At 47.9% G+C, this 24,691-nt stretch overlaps 1 protein-coding gene across 1 annotated transcript in view; it reads left to right on the top strand.

Moving 5' to 3' along the window:
* Nucleotides 1-23,024, top strand: part of LOC134433662 (bromodomain-containing protein 4-like) — a 75,571-nt gene extending 52,547 nt beyond the window's left edge. The window contains 7 exon segments of the mRNA XM_063182430.1: nt 4,275-4,384; nt 8,366-8,531; nt 14,464-14,527; nt 14,529-14,592; nt 17,646-17,857; nt 22,243-22,540; nt 22,899-23,024. Coding sequence (XP_063038500.1) covers nt 4,275-4,384; nt 8,366-8,531; nt 14,464-14,527; nt 14,529-14,592; nt 17,646-17,857; nt 22,243-22,540; nt 22,899-22,967 — 983 coding nt within the window. The 3' untranslated portion in view covers nt 22,968-23,024.
* Nucleotides 23,025-24,691: the final 1,667 nt, after the last annotated feature.

Below are 24,691 nucleotides of genomic sequence, written 5' to 3'. Positions count from 1 at the left end.
GATGGATGGATGATGGATGGATGGATGGATGATGGATGGATGGATGGATGATGGATGGATGGATGATGGATGGATGGATGGATGATGGATGATGGATGATGGATGATGGATGGATGGATGATGGATGGATGATGGATGGATGGATGATGGATGATGGATGGATGGATGATGGATGGATGGATGGATGGATGGATGGATGGATGGATGGATGGATGATGGATGATGGATGGATGATGGATGGATGGATGGATGATGGATGATGGATGGATGGATGGATGGATGGATGGGGATGGAGGGACGGACGGACATGTGGATGGATGGATGGACAATGGATGAATGATGGATTGACGCACAGACACGTGGATGGATGGATGGATGATGGATGGATGATGGATGGACAGACAGACACATGGAAGGATGATGGATGGACAGACAGACACGTCGATGATGGATGGTGGATGCATGGACAGGAAGGGTGGGGTGGAGTCTCCTGGCGAGGGCTCAGCTCCTCAGGGAGCTCTGAGAGTTTGGGGCCGTGTGGGATCTCCAGCTGTTGGGATCTCCAGGTGTTGGTGATCTCCAGCTGTTGGGATCTCCAGGTGTTGGGGATCTCCAGGTGTTGGGGATCTCCAGGTGTTGGGGATCTCCAGGGTTTGGAGATATCCAGGTGTTGGTGATCTCCAGCTGTTGGGATCTCCAGGTGTTGGGGATCTCCAGGTGTTGTGGATCTCCAGGGATTGTGGATCTCCAGATGTGTGGATCTCCAGGTGTTGGGCATCTCCAGATGTTCTGGGATCTCCAGATGCTGTGGGATCTCCAGGTTTTGGGGATCTCCAGGGTTTGCAGATCTCCAGGTGTTGGGGATCTCCAGGTGTTGTGGGATCTCCAGATGTTGAGGATCTCCAGGTGTTCAGGATCTCCCGGTGTTGTGGGATCTCCAGATGTTGAGGATCTCCAGGTGTTGGGGATCTCCAGGTGTTGAGGATCTCCATGTGTTGGGGATCTCCAGGTGTTGGAGATCTCCAGATGTTGTGGGATCTCCAGGTGTTGGGGATCTCCAGATGTTGTGGGATCTCCAGGTGTTGGGGATCTCCAGATGTTGTGGGATCTCCAGGTGCTGTGGGATCTCCAGGTGTTGGTGATCTCCAGATGTTGGGGATCTCCAGATGTTGTGGATCTCGAGGTGTTGGGGATCTCCAGGTGTTGAGGGTTCCAGGTATTGAGGTTGCTGATGTCCCTCAAGAGCATCTTGAGGATCTTTGAGTAAACCCTGATGTTCCTCAAGGGCATTGTGGGATCCTTTGAGGCCATCCTGAGGCTCTTTGAGAACATCTTGATGTTCCTCAAGGACATTTTGAGGTTCTTTGAGGAAACCCCGATGTTCCTGATGTTCCTCAAGGACATCCTGAGGTTCTTTAAGAACATCCTGGTGTCCCTCAGGGACATTTTGAGGTTCTTTGAGAACATCTTGATGTCCCTCAAGAGCATCTTGGGACTATTTGAGGAAACCCTCATGTTCCTCAAGGACATTTTGAGGTTCTCCAGGGCCATCTTGAGGTTCTTTGAGAGCGTCTTATGTTCCTCAAGGACATTTTGGGGTTCTTTGAGGAAACCCTGATGTTCCTGAGGTCCCTCAATAACATCTTGAGGGTTTTTTGAGGAACATCCTGATGTTCCTCAGGGACATTTTGGTGTTCTTTGAGGAAACTCTGATGTTCCTCAAGGACATCTTGAGGTTCTTTGAGGCCATCTTGAGGTTCTTTAAGAGCATCTTATGTTCCTCAAGGACATTTTGGGGTTCTTTGAGGAAACGCTGATGTTCCTGATGTCCCTCAAGAACATCTTGAGGGTTTTCTGAGGAACATCCTGATTTTCCTCAGGGACATTTTGGTGTTCTTTGAGGAAACCCCAATGTCCCTCAAGAACATTTTGGGGTTCTTTGAGAACATCCTGGTGTCCCTCAAGAGCATCTTGGGGTTCTTTGAGGAAACCCCAATGTTCCTCAAGGACATTTTGGGATTCTTTGAGAACATCCTGGTGTCCCTCAAGAACATCTTGGGGTTCTTTGAGGCCATCACGAGGTTCTTTGAGAACAACCTGATGTTCCTCAAGGCCATCTTGGGCTTCTTTGAGGCCATTTTGAGGTTCTTTGAGGAAACCCCAATGTTCCTGATGTTCCTCAAGAACATCTTGAAGTTCTTTGAGAACATCCTGGTGTCCCTCAAGAGCATCTTGAGATTCCTTGAGGAAACTCTGATGTTCCCCAAGGATATTTTGGGGTTCTTTGAGGCCATCCTGAGGTTCTTTGAGAACATCCTGGTGTCCCTCAAGAGCATCTTGGGGTTCTTTGAGGCCATCACGAGGTTCCCTGAGGAAACTCTGACGTTCCCCAAGAGCATCTTGAGGTTCTTTGAGGAAACCCTGATGTTCCTCAAGAACATCTTGAGGTTCTTTGAGAACATTGTGGTGTCCCTCAAGGCCATCTTGGGCTTCTTTGAGGCCATCCCGAGGTTCTTTGAGGAAACCCTGATGTCCCTCAAGAGAATTTGGGGTTCTTTGGGTCCATGCTGGGATGTTTTGGGTGCGCGTCGGGGTCGGCGGCGTTGATGGTGATGATGATGATGGTGACCATGGTGACGGTGACGATGGTGACGGTGACGATGATGGTGACGATGATGATGGTGACGATGGTGACGGTGATGATGGTGGTGGTGATGGTGATGGTGATGATGGTGATGATGATGGTGACCATGGTGACGGTGACGATGATGATGGTGACGATGATGGTGACGATGATGATGGTGATGATGGTGATGATGATGATGGTGACGGTGACGATGGTGATGATGATGGTGATGATGATGATGGTGATGATGGTGATGATGATGGTGACGATGATGATGGTGACGGTGATGGTGATGGTGACGGTGACGATGATGACGGTGACGATGATGGTGATGGTGCTGATATTGATGATGATGGTGATGATGATGGTGATGGTGACGATGATGATGGTGATGGTGATGATGATGGTGATGGTGGTGATGGTGACGATGATGATGGTGATGGTGATGATGGTGACAATGATGATGGTGATGGTGACGATGATGGTGACGATGATGATGGTGATGATGATGGTGATGGTGATGGTGGTGACGGTGATGATGGTGATGATGACGATGATGGTGACGATGGTGACGGTGATGATGATGGTGATGGTGACGATGATGATGGTGATGGTGATGATGGTGACGATGATGATGGTGATGATGGTGACGATGATGATGGTGATGATGATGGTGATGGTGATGGTGATGGTGACGATGATGGTGATGGTGACGATGATGATGATGGTGATGGTGACGATGATGATGGTGACGATGATGGTGACGATGATGATGGTGACGATGATGATGGTGATGGTGATGATAATGATGATGGTGATGATGATGGTGATGGTGATGGTGACGATGATGATGGTGATGGTGATGATAATGATGATGATGATGATGGTGATGGTGATGGTGACGATGATGATGGTGACGATGATGGTGACGATGATGATGGTGACGATGATGATGGTGATGGTGACGGTGATGGTGATGATGATGGTGATGGTGACGATGATGATATTGATGGTGATGATATTGATGATGATGATGATGACGGTGATGGTGACGATGATGATGGTGATGATGATGGTGATGATGACGGTGATGGTGACGATGATGATGGTGATGATGATGGTGATGATGGTGACGATGATGGTGATGACGGTGACGATGATGGTGATGGTGCTGATACTGACGATGATGATGGTGATGATGGTGATGGTGACGATGATGATGGTGATGGTGACGATGATGGTGACGATGATGGTGACCATGGTAACAGTGACGGTGACGATGATGATGGTGACGATAATGGTGATGATGATGGTGACAATGATGATGATGGTGACGATGATGATGGTGACGGTGATGGTGATGGTGATGATGATGATGATGGTGACGATGATGGTGATGGTGAGGATGACGATGATGATGGTGATGGTGACGATGATGATGGTGATGATGATGACGGTGATGGTGACGATGATGATGATGGTGATGGTATGATGATGATGATGGTATGATGATGATGATGGTGATGGTGACGATGATGATGGTGACGATGATGATGGTGACGGTGATGATGATGGTGACGGTGACGATGATGGTGACGATGATGATGGTGATGACGAAGGTCACTGAGCGGTGCCCCCCCGGTCGCAGGTCACCTGCGGGAGGCGCCGTCGCCGCTGCTGCTGCCGTCGCCGCAGCTGCCGTTCCAGGGCCTGGTGCCGCAGTCGCCGCCCCAGCAGAACATCCAGCCAAAAAAACAGGTGGGGAAAAAAAACAACAACAACAACGGGAATTGGAGATGGAAAACGGGGAAAGAAAACGGGAATTTGGGGTTTGGGGCAAAAAAATGGGAATTTGGGGCTGGAAAATGGGCAAAAAAATGGGAATTTGGGGCTGGAAAATGGGGAAAAAATGGGAATTTGGGGTTTGGGGCAAAAAAATGGGAATGTGGGGCTGGAAAATGGGGAAAAAAATGGGAATTTGGGGTTTGGGGCAAAAAAAATGGGAATTTGGGGCTGGAAAATGGGGAAAAAAAACAACGGGAATGTGGGGATGGAAAATGGGGGGAAAAAATGGGAATTTGGGGCTGGAAAATGGGAATGTGGGGGATGGAAAATGGGAATTTGGGGCTGGAAAATGGGGAAAAAAATGGGAATTTGGGGTTTGGGGCAAAAAAATGGGAATTTGGGGCTGGAAAATGGGGAAAAAAATGGGAATTGGGGGCTGGAAAACGGGGAAAAAACAACGGGAATTGGGGATGGAAAACGGGGGAAAAAATGGGAATTTGGGGCTGGAAAACGGGAATTTGGGGCTGGAAAATGGGGGAAAAAATGGGAATGTGGGGCTGGAAAATGGGGAAAAACAATGGGAATTTGGGGTTTTGGAGCAAAAAAATGGGAATTTGGGGCTGGAAAATGGGGAAAAAAAACAACGGGAATGTGGGGATGGAAAATGGGGGAAAAAATGGGAATTTGGGGCTGGAAAATGGGAATGTGGGGGATGGAAAATGGGAATTTATCGCTGGAAAATGGGGAAAAAAATGGGAATTTGGAGCTGGAAAATGGGGAAAAAAATGGGAATTTGGGGGCTGGAAAACGGGAATGTGGGGCTGGAAAATGGGGAAAAAAAAACAACAATGGGAATGTGGGGCTGGAAAATGGGGAAAAACAATGGGAATGTGGGGCTGGAAAATGGGGAAAAAAATGGGAATGTGGGGCTGGAAAATGGGAATTTGGGGCTAAAAAAATGGGAATTGGGGCTGGAAAACAGGGGAAAAAAATGGGAATTTGGGGCTGGAAAATGGGAATTTGGGGGCTGGAAAATGGGAATGTGGGGCTGGAAAATGGGAATTTGGGAGCTGGAAAATGGGAATTTGGGGCTGGAAAATGGGAATTTGGGGGATGAAAAATGGGAATTTGGGGCTGGAAAATGGGAATTTGGGGTTCGGGGAGGGTGAAAAATGGGAATTTGGGGTTCGGGGCTGGAAAATGGGAATTTGGGGCTGGAAAATGGGAATTTGGGGTTCGGGGAGGGTGAAAAATGGGAATTGGGGGGCTGAAAAATGGGAATTTTGGGTTCGGGGCTGGAAAATGGGATTTTGGGGTTTGGGGTTTGGGGTCAGGTGAAAAAACAGCAGGTTTGGGGTTTGGGGGCGGCTGAAAAAATGGGATTTTGGGGTTTGGGGTCAGGTGCAAAATGTCGGGTTTGGGGTTTGAGGGTGGCTGAAGAAATGGGTGTTTGGGGATTGGGGTCAGGTTAGGGTCAGGTGAAGAAGAACAGGTTTGAGATTTGGGATCAAGTGAAGAAAGGAGATTTGGGGATCCACGGGAATTGTGAGCGGTATCGGGATTGGAGTCAGGATTTGGGATTTTGGGACCATCCCAAACCCACATTTCTGTGCAGGAGCTGCGAGCAGCGTCAGTATCAGGATTGGGGTCAGGATTTGGGATTTTAGGACAATCCTGATCCCACATTTCTGCAGAAATTACAGTCAGGGTTGTGGTCAGGATCAGGATTGGGGTCAGGATTTGGGATTTTGGGACCATCCCAAACCCACATTTCTGCAGAAGTTACAGTCAGGGTTGTGGTCAGGATCGGGATTGGGATTTGGGTCAGGATTTGGGATTTTGGGACCATCCAGATCCCACGTTTCCATGCAGGAGCTGCGAGCAGCGCCGGGGTCAGGATTGGGGTCAGGATTTGGGATTTTAGGACCGTCCCAACCCCACAATGTTTCCCTGCACGAGCTGCGAGCGGCCTCGGTATCAGGATTGGGTTTGGGGTCAGGATCAGGATTGGGATTTGGGTCAGGATTTGGGATTTTGGGACCATCCCAAACCCGAATTTCCCTGCAGGAGCTGTGAGCAGCATTGGTATCAGGATTGGGGTCAGGATCAGGATTGGGTTTTGGGTCAGGATTTGGGATTTTGGGACAATCCTAAACCCGAATTTCCCTGTAGGAGCTGCGAGCGGCCTCGGTATCAGGATTGGGGTCAGGATTGGGGTCAGGATTTGGGATTTTAGGACAGTTCCTAAACCCACATTTCCCTGCAGGAGCTGCGAGCGGCCTCGGAATCAGGATTGGGGTCAGGATTGGGGTCAGGATCAGGATCGGGATTTGGGTCAGGATTTGGGATTTTAGGACCATCCCAAACCCACATTTCTGTGCAGGAGCTGTGAGCAGCGTTGGGGTCAGGATTGGGGTCAGGATTGGGGTCAGGATTTGGGATTTTAGGACAATCCTAAACCCGAATTTCCCTGCAGGAGCTGTGAGCGGCCTCGGAATCAGGATTGGGTTTGGGGTCAGGATCGGGATTGGGATTTGGGTCAGGATTTGGGATTTTGGGACAATCCCAAACCCGAATTTCCCTGCAGGAGCTGCGAGCAGCCTCGGTATCAGGGTTGGGGTCAGGATTGGGGTCAGGATTTGGGATTTTAGGACAATCCCAAACCCACATTTCCCTGCAGGAGCTGCGAGCGGCCTCGGTACCAGGATTGGGTTTGGTGTCAGGATCAGGATTGGGATTGGGGTCAGGATTTGGGATTTTAGAACAATCCTAAACCCGAGTTTCCCGGCAGGAGCTGCGAGCGGCCTCAGTATCAGGATTGGGTTTGGGGTCAGGATCAGGATCGGGATTTGGGTCAGGATTTGGGTCAGGATTTGGGATTTTGGGACAATCCCAAACCCACATTTCTGTGCAGGAGCTGCGAGCGGCCTCGGTATCAGGATTGGGGTCAGAATTTGGGATTTTGGGACCATCCCAACCCCACAATGTTTCCCTGCAGGAGCTGCGAGCAGCGTCAGTATCAGGATTGGGTTTGGGGTCAGGATCAGGATCGGGATTGGGATTTGGGTCAGGATTTGGGATTTTGGGACCATCCCAACCCACATTTCTGTGTAGGAGCTGTGAGCAGCGTTGGGGTCAAGATTGGGGTCAGGATTTGGGATTTTGGGACCATCCCAACCCACATTTCTGTGCAGGAGCTGTGAGCAGCGTTGGGGTCAGGATTGGGGTCAGGATTTGAGATTTTAGGACAATCCTGATCCCACATTTCTGCAGAAATTACAGTCAGGGTTGTGGTCAGGATCAGGATTGGCGTCAGGATTTGGGATTTTGGGACCATCCCAAACCCACATTTCTGCGGAAATTACAGTCAGGGTTGTGGTCAGGATCGGGATCGGGATTTGGGTCAGGATTTGGGATTTTGGGACCATCCCAACCCCACAATGTTTCCCTGCAGGAGCTGCGCGGCCTCGGTATCAGGATTGGGGTCAGGATCAGGATCAGGATTGGGATTTGGGTCAGGATTTGGGATTTGGGTCAGGATTTGGGATTTTGGGACCATCCCAACCCACATTTCTGTGCAGGAGCTGTGAGCAGCGTTGGTATCAGGATTTGGGTCAGGATTTGGGATTTTGGGACCGTCCCAACCCCACATTGTTTCCCTGCAGGAGCTGCGAGCAGCGCCGGGGTCAGGATTGGGGTCAGGATTTGGGATTTTGGGACCATCCCAACCCCACAATGTTTCCCCGCAGGAGCTGTGAGCGGCCTCGGTATCAGGATTGGGATCAGGATCAGGATCGGGATTTGGGTCAGGATTTGGGATTGGGGTCAGGATTTGGGGTTTTGGGACCGTCCCAACCCCACATTTCTGTGCAGGAGCTGCAAGCAGCGTCAGTACCAGGATTGGGGTCAGGATTTGGGATTTTGGGACCATCCTAATCCCGAATTTCCCTGCAGGAGCTGCGCGCGGCCTCGGTGGTGCAGTCGCAGCCGCTGGGCGCGGCCAAGGAGGAGAAGCTGCACTCGCCCGTGATCCGCACCGAGACCTTCAGCCCCCCCCTGCGCCAGGAGCCCCCCAAGGGCCACCCCGAGGGCGTCAAAGCGGCCCCGCACCTCCCGCAGCGTGAGTCAGGCCAGGAAACACCAAAAAAAAACCAAAAAAACCAAAAAAAATCCCGTTAAAATCCCTTAAAACGTCTCAGCAGCAGAGAAAATTAAAAAAAAAATCACATTAAAATCCCATTAAAATTCCATGAAGTGTCATTGGGAAAGAGAAAACCCCAGGAAAAAAAAAAAAAAAAACAAACAAAACATTAAAATACCATTAAAATCCATGAAGGAAAGAGAAAACCCAAAAAACCCCATTAAAATCCCATAAAGTGTCATGGCGAGAGAGAAAAACTCAAAAAAAAAAATCCTATTAAAATCCAAAAAAAAATCCCGTTAAAATCCCATAAAACGTCTCAGCGAGAGAGAAAATTAAAAAAAAAAATCCCATTAAAATTCCATGAAGGAAAGAGAAATGGGGAAAGAGAAAACCCAAAAAATCCCATTAAAATCCCATATAAAGTGTCAGGGTGAGAGAGAAAAACTAAAAAAAAAATCACATTAAAATCCAAAAAAAAATCCCATTAAAATCCCAATAAAATTCCATTAAGTATCACTGGGAAAGAGAAAACCCCAGAAAAAAACAAACAAAAAAAAAAAAAAAAAAAAATTTAAATCCCATTAAAATCCATGAAGGAAAGAGAAATGGGGAAAGAGAAAACCCAAAAAATCCCATGAAAATCCCATAAAGTGTCATGGCGAGAGAGAAAAACTCAAAAAAAAAATCCCATTAAAATCCAAAGAAAAATCCCATTAAAATCCCAATAAAATTCCATTAAGTATCACTGGGAAAGAGAAAACCCCAGAAAAAAAAAAACGAAAAAAAAAAATAAAAAAAAAAAATTAAAATCCATGAAGGAAAGAGAAATGGGGAAAGAGAAAACCCAGAAAACCCCATTAAAATCCCATAAAGTGTCATGGCGAGAGAGAAAAACTCAAAAAAAAAAATCCTATTAAAATCCAAAAAAAAATCCCGTTAAAATCCCATAAAACGTCTCAGCAAGAGAGAAAATTAAAAAAAAAATCCCATTAAAATTCCATGAAGGGAAGAGAAATGGGGAAAGAGAAAACCCAAAAAATCCCATTAGAATCCCATAAAGTGTCATGGCGAGAGAGAAAAACTCAAAAAAAAAATCCCATTAAAATCCAAAAAAAAATCCCATTAAAATCCCATTAAAATTCCATTAAGTATCACTGGGAAAGAGAAAACCCCAGAAAAAAACAAACAAACAAACAAAACCAAAAAAAAATTAAAATCCCATTGAAATCCATGAAGGAAAGAGAAATGGGGAAAGAGAAAACCCAAAAAATCCCATAAAGTGTCATGGCACGAGAGAAAAACTCAAAAAAAAAATCCCATTAAAATCCAAAAAAAATCCCATTAAAATCCCATAAAACGTCTCAGCAACCGAGAAAATTAAAAAAAAAATCCCATTAAAATCCCATTAAAATTCCATGAAGTGTCATTGGGAAAGAGAAAATCCCAGGGAAAAAAAAAAAATCCCATTAAAATCCCATTAAAATTCCATAAAGTATCACTGGGAAAGAGAAAACCCCAGAAAAAAAAAAAGAAAAAAAAAAAGGAAAAAAAAAAAAAAGAAAAAAAAAAAAATTAAAATCCATGAAGGAAAGAGAAATGGGGAAGGAGAAAACCCAAAAAATCCCATGAAAATCCCATAAAGTGTCATGGCACGAGAGAAAAACTCAAAAAAAAATCCCATTAAAATCCAAAAAAAATCCCGTTAAAATCCCATGAAACGTCTCAGCAAGAGAGAAAATTAAAAAAAAAAATCCCATTAAAATCCCATTAAAATTCCAGAAAGTATCACTGGGAAAGAGAAAACCCCAGAAAAAAAAAAACAAAAAAACAAAAAAACAAAAACAAACATTAAAATCCATGAAGGGAAGAGAAATGGGGAAAGAGAAAACCCAAAAAATCCCATTAGAATCCCATAAAGTGTCATGGCGAGAGAGAAAAACTCAAAAAAAGAAATCCTATTAAAATCCAAAGAAAAATCCCATTAAAATTCCATTAAGTATCACTGGGAAAGAGAAAACCCCAGAAAAAAAAAAAGAAAAAAAAAAGGAAAAAAAAAAATTAAAAAAAAAAAAATTAAAATCCATGAAGGAAAGAGAAATGGGGAAAGAGAAAACCCAGAAAATCCCATTAAAATCCCATAAAGTGTCATGGTGAGAGAGAAAAACTCAAAAAAAAATTCCTATTAAAATCCAAAAAAAAAATCCCGTTAAAATCCCATAAAACGTCTCAGCAAGAGAGAAAATTAAAAAAAAAATCCCATTAAAATTCCATGAAGGAAAGAGAAATGGGGAAAGAGAAAACCCAAAAAATCCCATTAAAATCCCATATAAAGTGTCAGGGTGAGAGAGAAAAACTAAAAAAAAAATCCCATTAAAATCCAAAAAAAAATCCCATTAAAATCCCATTAAAATTCCATAAAGTATCTCTGGGAAAGAGAAAACCCCAGAAAAAAACAAACAAACAAACAAAACCAAAAAAAAATTAAAATCCCATTGAAATCCATGAAGGAAAGAGAAATGGGGAAAGAGAAAACCCAGAAAATCCCATTAAAATCCCATAAAGTGTCATGGTGAGAGAGAAAAACTCAAAAAAAAAATCCCATTAAAATCCAAAAAAAAATCCCATTAAAATCCCATAAAACGTCTCAGCAACCGAGAAAATTAAAAAAAAAATCCCATTAAAATTCCATGAAGTGTCATTGGGAAAGAGAAAATCCCAGGGAAAAAAAAAAAATCCCATTAAAATCCCATTAAAATTCCATAAAGTATCACTGGGAAAGAGAAAACCCCAGAAAAAAAAAAAGAAAAAAAAAAAGGAAAAAAAAAAAAAGAAAAAAAAAAAAAAAATTAAAATCCATGAAGGAAAGAGAAATGGGGAAGGAGAAAACCCAAAAAATCCCATGAAAATCCCATAAAGTGTCATGGTGAGAGAGAAAAACTCAAAAAAAAAATCCCATTAAAATCCAAAAAAAATCCCATTAAAATCCCATAAAACGTCTCAGCAACCGAGAAAATTAAAAAAAAAATCCCATTAAAATCCCATTAAAATTCCATGAAGTGTCATTGGGAAAGAGAAAATCCCAGGGAAAAAAAAAAAAATCCCATTAAAATCCCATTAAAATTCCATAAAGTATCACTGGGAAAGAGAAAACCCCAGAAAAAAAAAAAAGAAAAAAAAAAAGGAAAAAAAAAAAATAAAAAAAAACAAATTAAAATCCATGAAGGAAAGAGAAATGGGGAAAGAGAAAACCCAGAAAACCCCATTAAAATCCCATAAAGTGTCATGGCGAGAGAGAAAAACTCAAAAAAAAATCCCATTAAAATCCAAAGAAAAATCCCGTTAAAATCCCATAAAACGTCTCAGCAAGAGAGAAAATTAAAAAAAAAAAAATCACATTAAAATCCCATTAAAATTCCATAAAGTATCATTGGGAAAGAGAAAACCCCAGAAAAAAAAACCAAAAAACCCAAAAAAACCAAACATTAAAATCTATGAAGGAAAGAGAAATGGGGAAAGAGAAAACCCAAAAAAATCCCATGAAAATCCAAAGAAAAGTCCCATTAAAATCCCGTTAAAATTCCATAAAGTGTCATTGGGAAAGAGAAAACCCCAGGAAAAAAACCAAACAAACCAAAAAAAAATTAAAATTAAAATTTTTGGGTTCCAAAATCCCCAAATTTTCCATTTTTGTTGTTCCAGGGCCGGAGCTGAAGGCGCTGGAGGGGGGAGGGGCCGTGACCCAGCCCAGTTTTGGGGTCAGAAATTCCATTTTTGGGTTCCAAAATCCTGAAATTTTTGATTTTTGGGTTACAAACTCCTGAAATTTCCCATTTTTGGGTTCCAAAATCCTGAAAATTTCAATTTTGGATTTCCAGTGCCGGAGCTGAAACCACGGGAGGGGGGAGGACCCCAGACCACCCAAATTTTGGGCTCGGAATCCCCAATTTTTGGGTTCCAAAATCCCCATAATTCCCATTTTTGGGTTCCAAAATCCCGAAATTTTTGATTTTTGGGTTGCAAAATGTGGAAATTTCCCATTTTTGGGTTCCAAAATCCCCATAATTCCAATTTTTGGGTTCCAAAATCCCGAAATTTCTCATTTTTGGGTTCCAAAATCCCCATAATTCCAATTTTTGGGTTCCAAAATCCCAATAATTACCAGTTTTGGGTTCCAAAATCCTGAAATTTCTCATTTTTGGGTTCCAAAATGCGGAAATTTTCTGGTTTTGGGTTCCAAAATGTGGAAATTTCCCATTTTTGGTTTCCAAAATGCGGAAATTTTCAATTTTTGGGTTCCAAAATGTGGAAATTTTCCATTTTGGGGTTCCAAAATCCCAAAATTTCCCATTTTTGGATTCCAAACTCCCAAAAATTTCCATTTTTGGGTTCCAAAATCCCCATAATTCCAATTTTTGGGTTCCAAAATGTAGAAATTTTCCAGTTTTGGATTCCAAACTCCCAAAATTTCCCATTTTTGGGTTCCAAAATGTGGAAATTTTCCATTTTTGGGTTCCAAAATCCCGAATTTTCCCATTTTTGGGTTCCAAAATCCCCATAATTCCAATTTTTGGGTTCCAAATTTCCAAAATTTCCAATTTTTGGGTTCCAAAATCCCGAATTTTCCATTTTTGCGTTTCAGGGCCGGAGCTGAAGGCGCTGGAGGGGGGAGGGGCGCGGCCGAGCCAAATTTTGGGGTCAGAATCCCCAATTTTGGGTTCCAAAATGCGGAAATTTCCAATTTTTTGGTTCCAAAATCCCGAAATTTTTGGTTTTTGGGTTCCAAAATCCCGAAATTTCCATTTTTGGGTTCCAAAATGTGGAAATTTTCAATTTTTGGGTTCCAAGATCCCCATAATTCCAATTTTTGGGTTCCAAAATCCCAATAATTCCCATTTTTGGGTTCCAAAATCCCAAAATTTTCCATTTTTGGCTTCCAAAATCCCCATAATTCCAATTTTTGGGTTCCAAAATCCCGAAATTTCTCATTTTTGGGTTTCAAAATGTGGAAATTTCTCATTTTTGGGTTCCAAAATCCTGAAAATTTCCATTTTTGGGCTCCAAAATCCCAAATTTCCCAATTTTTGCGTTGCAGGGCCGGAGCTGAAGGTGCTGGAGTGGGGAGGACCCCAGGCCACCCAAATTTTGGGCTCGGAATCCCCATTTTTGGGTTCCAAAATCCCCATAATTCCAATTTTTGGGTTCCAAAGTGTGGAAATTTTCAATTTTTGGGTTCCAAAACCCCAATAATTTCCATTTTTGCGTTGCAGGGCCGGAGCTGAAGGCGCTGGAGGGGGGAGGGGCCGCGACCCAGCCCAGTTTTGGGCTCAGAATCCCCAATTTTGGGTCCAAAATCCTGAAATTTTTGATTTTTGTGATCCAAAATCCCGAAATTTTCCATTTTTGGGTTCCAAAATCCCCATAATTTCAATTTTTGGGTTCCAAAAATCCCAAAATTTCCCATTCTTGGGTTTCAAAATCCAGAAATTTTCCATTTTTGGGTTACAAAATCCCGAAATTTTTGGGTTTTGCATTCAAAAATGTGGAAATTTTCCATTTTTGGGTTCCAAAATCCCGAAATTTTTCATTTTTGGTTTCCAAAATGTGGAAATTTTCCATTTTTGGGTTCCAAAATGTGGAAATGTTCAATTTTTGGCTTCCAAAATGCGGAAATTTTCCATTTTTGGGTTCCAAAATCCCCATAATTCCAATTTTTGGCTTCCAAAATGCAGAAATTTTCCTTTTTTGGGTTCCAAAATCCCGAAAATTTCCATAATTAGGTTCCAAAATCACCATAATTCCAATTTTTGGGTTCCAGATTTCCAAAATTTCCAATTTTTGGGTTCCAAAGTGTGGAAATTTTCCATTTTTGGGTTCCAAAACCCCAATAATTTCCAATTTTGCGTTTCAGGGCCGGAGCTGAAGGCGCTGGAGGGGGGAGGGGCGCGGGCCGTGATCCGCCCCCCCCGAGCCGACCCCGCCCGGGCCCGAGAAGGAGCGGCCCAAGGCGGAGCCCAAAACCCCCGTGGCCCCAAAAAAGGTAAAAAAATAACAAATTTTGGGGAAAAAAACCAAATTTTGGAAACTCCCCGAGGTCTGGGCAAAAAACCCGAAATTTTGGGCAAAAAAATTCCCACTTTTGGGGGGAAAAAATCCCAATTTTTGGGCTGAAAACTCGGGTTTTGGGGGAAAAAAATTCCCCAAATTTGGTGGAAAATTCCCTGATTTTGGGGAAAAAAGTCCCAATTTTGGGGAAAAAAAATCCTTAATTTTTTTCCTAAAATCTGGGAGAACTTCCTGAGATCCCACCAGGCTGAGGGAGCTCCAAGATTGGATCTCAGAGAACCCTTTGAGATCCCACCAGGCTGAGGGACCTGGGGAGCTCCATGATTGGGTCTCAGAGAACTCCCTGAGATCCCTCCAGGCTGAGGGACCTGGGGAAGCCCCTGAGATCCCACCAGGCTGAGGGAGCTCCAGGATTGGGTCTGGGAGAACCTCCTGAGATCCCACCAGCCTGAGGGACCTTCAGAACCTCCTGAGATCCCACCAGGCTGAGGGAGCTCCATGGTTGGGTCTGGGAGAACCTCCTGAGAACCCACCAGGCTGAGGGACCTTGAGAAGCCTCTGAGATCCCACCAGGCTGAGGGACCTTCAGAACCTCCTGAGATCCCATCAGGCTGAGGGACCTGGAGAGCTCCAGGGTTGGATCTGGGAAAAGCCACTGAGATCCCACCAGGCTGAGGGACCTGGGGAAGCCTCTGAGATCCCACCAGGCTGAGGGACCTGGGGAAGCCTCTGAGATCCCACCAGGCTGAGGGAACTCCAGGGTTGGGTCTCAGAGAACCCTTTGAGATCCCACCAGGCTGAGGGACCTGTGGGACTCGAGGGCTGGGTCTGGGAGAACCCCTTGAGATCCCACCGGGCTGAGGGACCTGGGGAAGCCCCTGAGATCCCACCGGGCTGAGGGACTTGAGGAACTCCAGGATGGGGTCTAAGAGATCCCACCAGGCTGAGGGACCTGGGGAAGCCCCTGAGATGCCACCAGGTTGGCTCCAGTTCCTCAGGCCTGAGCAATGGAAGGATCCCACGGTGTCCACCACGGTTCTGCTGGATCCTGGTGGCTCCCAGACCTGGTGGTGTCCCCGTGGTGTCCCCGTGGTGTCCCCGTGATATCCCCGTGGTGTCCCCGTGGTGTCCCCGTGGTGTCCCCGTGGTGACCCCGCGGTGTCCCTGTGATGTCCCCACGGTGTCCCTGTGGTGTCCCCATGATGTCCCCGTGGTGTCCCCGTGGTGTCCCCGCGATGTCCCCGTGATGTCCCGGTGGTGTCCCCGCGATGTCCCCGTGATGTCCCCGCGATGTCCCCATGATGTCCCCGTGGTGTCCCCGTGATGTCCCCGTGGTGTCCCTGTGGTGTCCCCGTGGTGTCCCTGCGATGTCCCCGTGGTGTCCCTGTGGTGTCCCCGCGATGTCCCTGTGATATCCCCGTGGTGACCCCGTGGTGACCCCGTGATGTCCTCGCGGTGTCCCCGTGGTGTCCCCGTGATGTCCCCGTGATGTCCCCGTGGTGTCCCCATGATGTCCCCGTGGTGTCCCCGTGATGTCCCCGTGATGTCCCCGTGGTGTCCCCGCGATGTCCCCGTGGTGTCCCCGTGATGTCCCTGTGGTGTCCCCGTGATGTCCCCGTGATGTCCCCGTGGTGTCCCCGTGGTGTCCCCGTGATGTCCCCGTGGTGTCCCCGTGATGTCCCCGTGATGTCCCCGTGATGTCCCCGTGGTGACCCCGTGGTGTCCCCGTGGTGTCCCCGTGGTGACCCCACGATGTCCCCGCGATGTCCCCGTGGTGTCCCCGTGGTGTCCCCGTGGTGACCCCGTGATGTCCCCGTGATGTCCCCGTGGTGTCCCCGTGGTGACCCCACGATGTCCCCGTGATGTCCCCGTGGTGTCCCCGCGGTGTCCCCGTGATGTCCCCGTGATATCCCCGTGGTGTCCCTGTGATGTCCCCGTGATGTCCCCGTGGTGTCCCCGTGATGTCCCCGCGATGTCCCCATGATGTCCCCGTGGTGTCCCTGTGATGTCCCCATGGTGTCCCCATGATGTCCCCATGGTGTCCCCGCGATGTCCCCATGGTGTCCCTGTGGTGTCCCCACGATGTCCCCGCGATATCCCCGTGGTGACCCCATGATGTCCCCGTGGTGTCCCCGCGATATCCCCGTGGTGACCCCATGATGTCCCCGTGGTGTCCCCGTGGTGACCCCGTGGTGTCCCCGCGGTGTCCCCGTGATGTCCCCGTGGTGTCCCTGTGATGTCCCCGTGGTGTCCCCGTGGTGTCCCCATGGTGACCCCGTGGTGTCCCCGTGGTGTCCCCGTGATGTCCCTGTGGTGTCCCCGCGATGTCCCCGTGGTGTCCCCGTGGTGACCCCGTGGTGTCCCCGCGATGTCCCCGCGGTGTCCCCGTGATGTCCCCGTGGTGTCCCTGTGATGTCCCCGTGGTGTCCCCGTGGTGTCCCCGTGGTGTCCCCGTGATGTCCCCATGGTGACCCCGTGGTGACCCCGTGATATCCCCGTGGTGACCCCATGATGTCCCCGTGATGTCCCCGTGGTGTCCCTGTGATGTCCCTGTGGTGTCCCCGTGGTGTCCCTGTGGTGTCCCCGTGGTGTCCCTGTGGTGTCCCTGTGGTGTCCCCGTGGTGTCCCCGCGATGTCCCCGTGATGTCCCCGTGGTGTCCCCGTGGTGTCCCCGCGATGTCCCCGTGGTGTCCCCGTGGTGTCCCCATGATGTCCCCATGATGTCCCCGTGGTGGCCCCGTGGTGTTCCCGTGGTGTCCCCATGATGTCCCCGCGATGTCCCCATGGTGTCCCCGCGATGTCCCCGCGATGTCCCCGTGATGTCCCCGCGATATCCCCGTGATATCCCCGCGGTGTCCCCACGATGTCCCCGTGGTGTCCCCGTGGTGTCCCCACGGTGTCCCCATGATGTCCCCGCGGTGTCCCCGTGATGTCCCCGTGATATCCCCGTGATGTCCCCGCGATGTCCCCATGATGTCCCCGTGATGTCCCCGTGGTGTCCCCGTGGTGACCGCGTGTCTCCCGCAGGACCTGAAGATCAAGAACATGGGCTCGTGGGCGTCGCTGGTGCAGAAGCACCCGGCGGCGCCGGCGGCCGCGGCCAAGTCGTCGAGCGACTCCTTCGAGCAGTTCAAGCGGGCGGCGCGCGAGAAGGAGGAGCGCGAGAAGGCCCTCAAGGCCCAGGCCGAGCAGGCCGAGCGCGAGAAGGAGCGGCTGCGCCGGGAGCAGGAGAGGATGAGGTGAGGACGGCGCCGGTGGGGACGGCGGGACAGGGGGGACAACCTGCGGGGACCATCTCCAGGAACAGCTCCAGGAACATCTCAAACATCACAGGGACTCCCGAACACCACCAGAGATACCACAAACACCAGCAGGGACACCAGGAACAGCTCCAGGAACATCACAGGGACACCACGAACACCAGCAGGAACATCACAGAACATCAGCAGGGACTCCATAACACCACCATGAACACCACAAACACCACCAGGAACATCACAAACATCACAGGGACTCCATAACACCACCAGGAACTCCACAAACACCAGCAGGGACACCAGGAACATCTTCAGGAACATCACAAACATCACAGGGACTCCATAAAACCACCAGAGACACCACAAACAGCAGCAGGGACACCACAAACACCAGCAGGAACACCACAAACACCAGCAGGAACATCAGGAACATCTCCAGGAACATCACAAACACCTGCAGGGACAGCAGGAACATCTCCAGGAACATCACAAACACCTGCAGGGACAGCAGGAACATCTCCAGGAACATCACAGGGACACCAGGAACATCTCCAGGAACATCACCAACAGCACAGGGACTCCATAAAACCACCAGAGACACCACAAACAGCAGCAGGGACACCACAAACACCACCAGGGACACCACAAACACCAGCAGGAACATCAGGAACATCTCCAGGAACATCACAAACACCTGCAGGGACAGCAGGAACATCTCCAGGAACATCACAAACACCTGCAGGGACACCAGGAACAGCTCCAGGAACATCACAGGGACACCAGGAACAGCTCCAGGAACATCACCAACATCACAGGGACTCCAAAGCACCACCATAAACACCACAAACAGCAGCAGGGACACCACAAACAGCAGCAGGGACACCAGGAACATCTCCAGGAACATCACAAACATCAGCAGGGACTCCAAAACACCACCAGGAACTCCACAAACAGCATCAGAAACTCCATAAACACCACCAGAGACACCACAAACTGCAGCAGGGACTCCATAACACCACCAGGAACACCACAAACAGCAGCAGGGACACCGGGAACAGCTCCAGGAACACCACAAACACCATCAGAAACTCCAGAAACACCACCAGAGACACCACAAACACCAGCAGGAACATCAGAAACACCACAAACACCATCAGGAACTCCAAAACACCATCACGAACACCAAAACCATCACCAGATCCATCACAAACACTAGCAGGAACTCCATAACACCACCATGAACACCACAAACTGCAGCAGGGACACCACAAACACCAGCAGAGACACCACAAACGCCACCATAAACACTACAGACATCAACAGGGACTCCATAACACCACCAGGAACACCACAAACAGCAGCAGGAACTCCACAAACACCAGCAGCAACACCACAAACACCAGCAGAGACACCACAAACGCCACCATAAACACTACAGACATCAACAGGGACTCCATAACACCACCAGGAACACCACAAACAGCAGCAGGAACATCAGGAACACCACCAGAGACACCACAAACACCAGCAGGGACTCCATAAACACCACCATGAACGCCACAAACACCACCAGGAACATCAGGAACTTCTTAAACACCAGCAGGAACATCAGGAACTCCTTAAACACCACCAGAGACACCACAAACACCACCAGGAACACCACAAACACCAGCGGAGACACCACCAGGAACACCAGAACCACCACCAAACCATCAGCACACCACCAGGAACATCAGGGACACCACAAACACCAGCAGGAACATCAGGGACTCCTTAAAGCCACCAGGAACTCCACAAACACCTCTGGGCACCCCTGGTCTTTCTGTGACCCCTTTCCCACATCTCCTGACTTGTGTCCGGTTCATGGTCACTGATGGTCACTGATGGTCACTGTGGTCACTGATGGTCACTCGATGGTCACTGTGGTCACTGATGGTCACTCATGGTCACTGATGGTCACTCATGGTCACTCATGGTCACTGTGGTCACTGATGGTCACTCGATGGTCGCTGTGGTCACTGATGGTCACTCAATGGTCACTGATGGTCACTCAGTGGTCACTCATGGTCACTGTGGTCACTGATGGTCACTCAGAGGTCACTCAATGGTCACTGTGGTCACTGATGGTCACTCAGTGGTCACTCATGGTCACTGGTCACTGATGGTCACTCAGAGGTCACTCAATGGTCACTGTGGTCACTGTGGTCACTCAGTGGTCACTCAATGGTCACTGATGGTCACTGTGGTCACTCATGGTCACTGGTCACTGATGGTCACTCAGAGGTCACTCAATGGTCACTCAGTGGTCACTGTGGTCACTCAATGGTCACTCGATGGTCACTCAGTGGTCACTGTGGTCACTCAATGGTCACTCAGTGGTCACTGTGGTCACTCAATGGTCAGTCGATGGTCACTCAGTGGTCACTGATGGTCACTCAGTGGTCACTCAGTGGTCACTCCCCAGGACCCGGGAGGACGAGGAGGCGCTGGAGCAGGCGCGCCGGGTGCACGAGGAGCTTCTAGAACAGTCTGGGGGCTGATGGTCACTCAGTGGTCATTGATGGTCATTGATGGTCACTCATGGTCACTCATGGTCACTCCTGGTCACTGTGGTCCCTCTGCAGGACCCGGGAGGACGAGGACGCGCTGGAGCAGGCGCGCCGGGTGCACGAGGAGCTTCTAGAACAGTCTGGGGGGGTTCCTGTGCAGTTCCTGCTCAATGGTCACTGTAATCACTCAATGGTCACTGATGGTCACTGATGGTCACTGTGGTCACTCAGTGGTTACTGATGGTCACTCATGGTCACTGTGGTCACTCTGGTCCCTCTGCAGGACCCGGGAGGACGAGGACGCGCTGGAGCAGGCGCGCCGGGTGCACGAGGAGGTTCTAGAACAGTCTGGTCACTCAATGGTTACTGTGGTCACTCAGTGGTCACTCAGTGGTCACTGATGGTCACTGTGGTCACTCATGGTCACTCATGGTCACTCAATGGTCACTCATGGTCACTCAATGGTCACTCATGGTCACTCAGTGGTCACTGTGGTCACTGTGGTCCCTCCCCAGGACCCGGGAGGACGAGGACGCCCTGGAGCAGGCGCGGGGGTGCACAAGGAGCTTCTAGAACAGTCTGGTCACTCAATGGTTACTGTGGTCACTCAGAGGTCACTCCTGGTCACTCATGGTCACTCATGGTCACTCAGTGGTCACTCCTGGTCACTCCTGGTCACTCTGGTCCCTCTGCAGGACCCGGGAGGACGAGGACGCGCTGGAGCAGGCGCGCCGGGTGCACGAGGAGGTTCTAGAACAGTCTGGTCACTCAATGGTCACTGTGGTCACTCAGTGGTCACTGATGGTCACTGTGGTCACTCAGTGGTCACTGTGGTCACTGATGGTCACTGTGGTCACTGATGGTCACTCAGTGGTCACTCCTGGTCACTCTGGTCCCTCCCCAGGACCCGGGAGGACGAGGAGGCGCTGGAGCAGGCGCGCCGGGTGCACGAGGAGCTTCTAGAACAGTCTGGGGGGGTGATGGTCACTCAATGGTCACTGATGGTCACTGATGGTCACTCATGGTCACTCAATGGTCACTCAGTGGTCACTCCCCAGGACCCGGGAGGACGAGGAGGCGCTGGAGCAGGCGCGCCGGGTGCACGAGGAGGTTCTAGAACAGTCTGGGGGGCTGATGGTCACTCAATGGTCATTGATGGTCACTGATGGTCACTCAGAGGTCACTCATGGTCACTCAGTGATCACTCATGGTCACTCATGGTCACTCATGGTCACTCCTGGTCACTCTGGTCCCTCTGCAGGACCCGGGAGGACGAGGAGGCCCTGGAGCAGGCGCGCCGGGTGCACGAGGAGGTTCTAGAACAGTCTGGTCACTCAGTGGTTACTGTGGTCACTCAGAGGTCACTCGTGGTCACTCAATGGTCACTCATGGTCACTCAATGGTCACTGTGGTCACTGTGGTCACTCAATGGTCACTGATGGTCACTGATGGTCACTCAGTGGTCACTCAATGGTCACTCAGTGGTCACTCTGGTCCCTCTGCAGGACCCGGGAGGACGAGGAGGCGCTGGAGCAGGCGCGCCGGGTGCACGAGGAGCTTCTAGAACAGTCTGGGGGCTGATGGTCACTCAATGGTCACTCAGTGGTCACTCATGGTCACTCCTGGTCACTCTGGTCCCTCTGCAGGACCCGGGAGGACGAGGAGGCGCTGGAGCAGGCGCGCCGGGTGCACGAGGAGGTTCTAGAACAGTCTGGTCACTCAGTGGTTACTGTGGTCACTCAGTGGTCACTCAGTGGTTACTGTGGTCACTCAGTGGTCACTCATGGTCACTCAGTGGTCACTCTGGTCCCTCTGCAGGACCCGGGAGGACGAGGACGCCCTGGAGCAGGCGCGCCGGGTGCACGAGGAGGTTCGGCGGCGCCAGGAGCAGCAGCAGCAGCAGCAGCAGCAGCCGCCGGCGGCCGCGGGCTCGGTGCCGGTGCCCGGCGCGGTGTCGGTGCCCGGCGCGGTGCCCGTGCCCGGCTCGGTGCCCGTGTCGGCGGCGGCGGCGGCGGCTCCGCAGCCCCCGGGCCCGGGCGGCTCCTCGCAGGCCATGCTGGACCAGCAGCGGGAAATGGCGCGCAAGAGGGAGCAGGAGAGGAGGCGCCGGGAAGCGGTGAGGGAAGGGTTAAACCGGGCCGAGAATATGGGGGGGAGGGATGGGGAAAATCACAGGAATGGGGAGCAAAAAATTCCAAAAATGCCTCTCCAAAAATGGGGGGAATAATCAGAATATTCCCAAAAAAGGGACCCTGAAAACGGAGGGAAATCGTCCAGATGTTCCTGAAAAATCCCAAAAAAAGGGTCCCCAGAAATGGAAATTCTGGGAATCTTCTCCCAAAAAATGCCCCAAAAAAAGTCAGAAATTACTCAAAAAATGCCCCCAAAATCCCAGAAATGCCCCCAAAAAATCCCAAAAAATTTGGGATTAATTTTTTCCTGGAATTTTTTCCCATTTTTGCCGTTTTTTGCAGATGGCGGCGACGATCGACATGAACTTCCAGAGCGACCTCTTGGCCATTTTCGAGGAGAATCTTTTCTAGGAGAGGCGACTCCGGCCGGGAATTTTGACTTTTCCCAAAAAAAAAAGAAAAAAAAAAATCCGGAAAAAAAAAAAAAAAAAAAAAGTGGAAAAAATATCAAAAAAAAAAAAAAGAAAAAAAAATTTCCTTTTTTTTTTTTTTTTTTTTTTTTTCTTTTTTCCCCTTTTTTTTTTTTTTTTTTTCCTGGCCAAAAAAAAAAAAAAAATAACGCGAAAAACGAGAAAAAAAATGAAAAAAAAAAACAAAAAAAAAAAAGGCAAAGTTCGGACTCTCCGTTAAACGTCGGAAAAATTGGGGAATGGGAGCGGGGGCGGGGCTGCCTTACCCCGGAATTCCAATTTCATTTTTCTCCTTTTTTCCCTTTTTTCACACCAAAAAAACTGAAAAAAAAAAAAAATCCACCAGAATTCCTGGGAATTGCCGGGATTTTATTTTGAATTTTTTGGGGAATTTTTTTCGCGTTTCTTTTGAATTTTTGGGGTTTTTTTTCCTCCGGCGGCGGCAAAAAAATGGGAAAAAAATTCCCAAATTTTTATTTTTTGGGTGGATTTGGCGGATTTGGGGCTTTTGGGGAGGGATTGGGGGGGGAGGGGTGATGGGGGGAGGGGCGCGGCCCCTCCCCCACCCGCGGCCCTCAGGGACTTCCCCCCTTCCCCTTTTCCATTCCCTGAAATTTTTCCCAATTTTTCCCTTTTTTTTATTTCCTTCCTTTCCCAAAATTCCCTTTTTTTCCCTGATTTTTTTCCTGATTTTTTTTTTCAATTTTTCCTGTTTTTTCCAATTTTTCCCTTTTTTAATTTCCTTCCTTTCCCCAAATTCCCTTTTTTCCCTGATTTTTTTCCTAATTTTCCTGATTTTTTTTTCAATTTTTCCCTCCTTTTTTTATTTCCTTCCTTTCCCAAAATTCCCTTTTTTCCCTGATTTTTTCCTGATTTTTTTTTTCAATTTTTCCTGTTTTTTCCCAATTTTTCCCTTTTTTAATTTCCTTCCTTTCCCAAAATTCCCTTTTTCCCTGATTTTTTTCCTAATTTTCCTGATTTTTTTTTTCAATTTTTCCCTCCTTTTTTTATTTCCTTCCTTTCCCAAAATTCCCTTTTTTTCCCTGATTTTTTTCCTGATTTTTTTTTTCAATTTTTCCTGTTTTTTCCCAATTTTTCCCTTTTTTTAATTTCCTTCCTTTCCCAAAATTCCCTTTTTTTTCCTGATTTTTTCCTAGTTTTCCCGATTATTTTTTTCAATTTTTCCTATTTTTTTCTGGGTTTTTCCCAATTTTTCCCTCCTTCTTTTATTTCCTTCCTTTCCCAAATATTCCCCTTTTCCCCTGATTTTTTCCTAATTTTCCTGATTTTTTTCATTTTTTTCCTATTTTTTCTGGGTTTTTTCTAATTTTTTATCAAATTTTTCCCTTCTTTATTTTAATTTTTTCCTGATTTTGCTGATATTTTTTCCTATTTTTTCTGGGTTTTTTTCCTCATTTTTTATCAATTTTTCCCCTTCTTTATTTTAATTTTTTCCTGATTTTTTTCCTAATTTTCCTGATTTTTTTTCATTTTTTCCTATTTTTTCTGAGTTTTTTTCTCATTTTTATCAATTTTTTCCGTCTTTATTTTAATTTTTTCCGGATTTTTTTTTCAAACTTGCCTGATTATTTTTCCTTTTTTTTTTTTTTTCCATTTTTTTCCCTTTTTTTTAATTCTTCCCAAATTTTTCCTGATTTCTTTTTA

This window comes from Melospiza melodia, unplaced genomic scaffold, assembly GCF_035770615.1.
Source record: "Melospiza melodia melodia isolate bMelMel2 unplaced genomic scaffold, bMelMel2.pri scaffold_231, whole genome shotgun sequence".
Taxonomy (NCBI): Eukaryota; Metazoa; Chordata; class Aves; order Passeriformes; family Passerellidae; genus Melospiza; species Melospiza melodia.
Note: the sequence above shows the minus strand (reverse complement) of the source record. Positions and strands in the feature narration are given on the sequence as shown.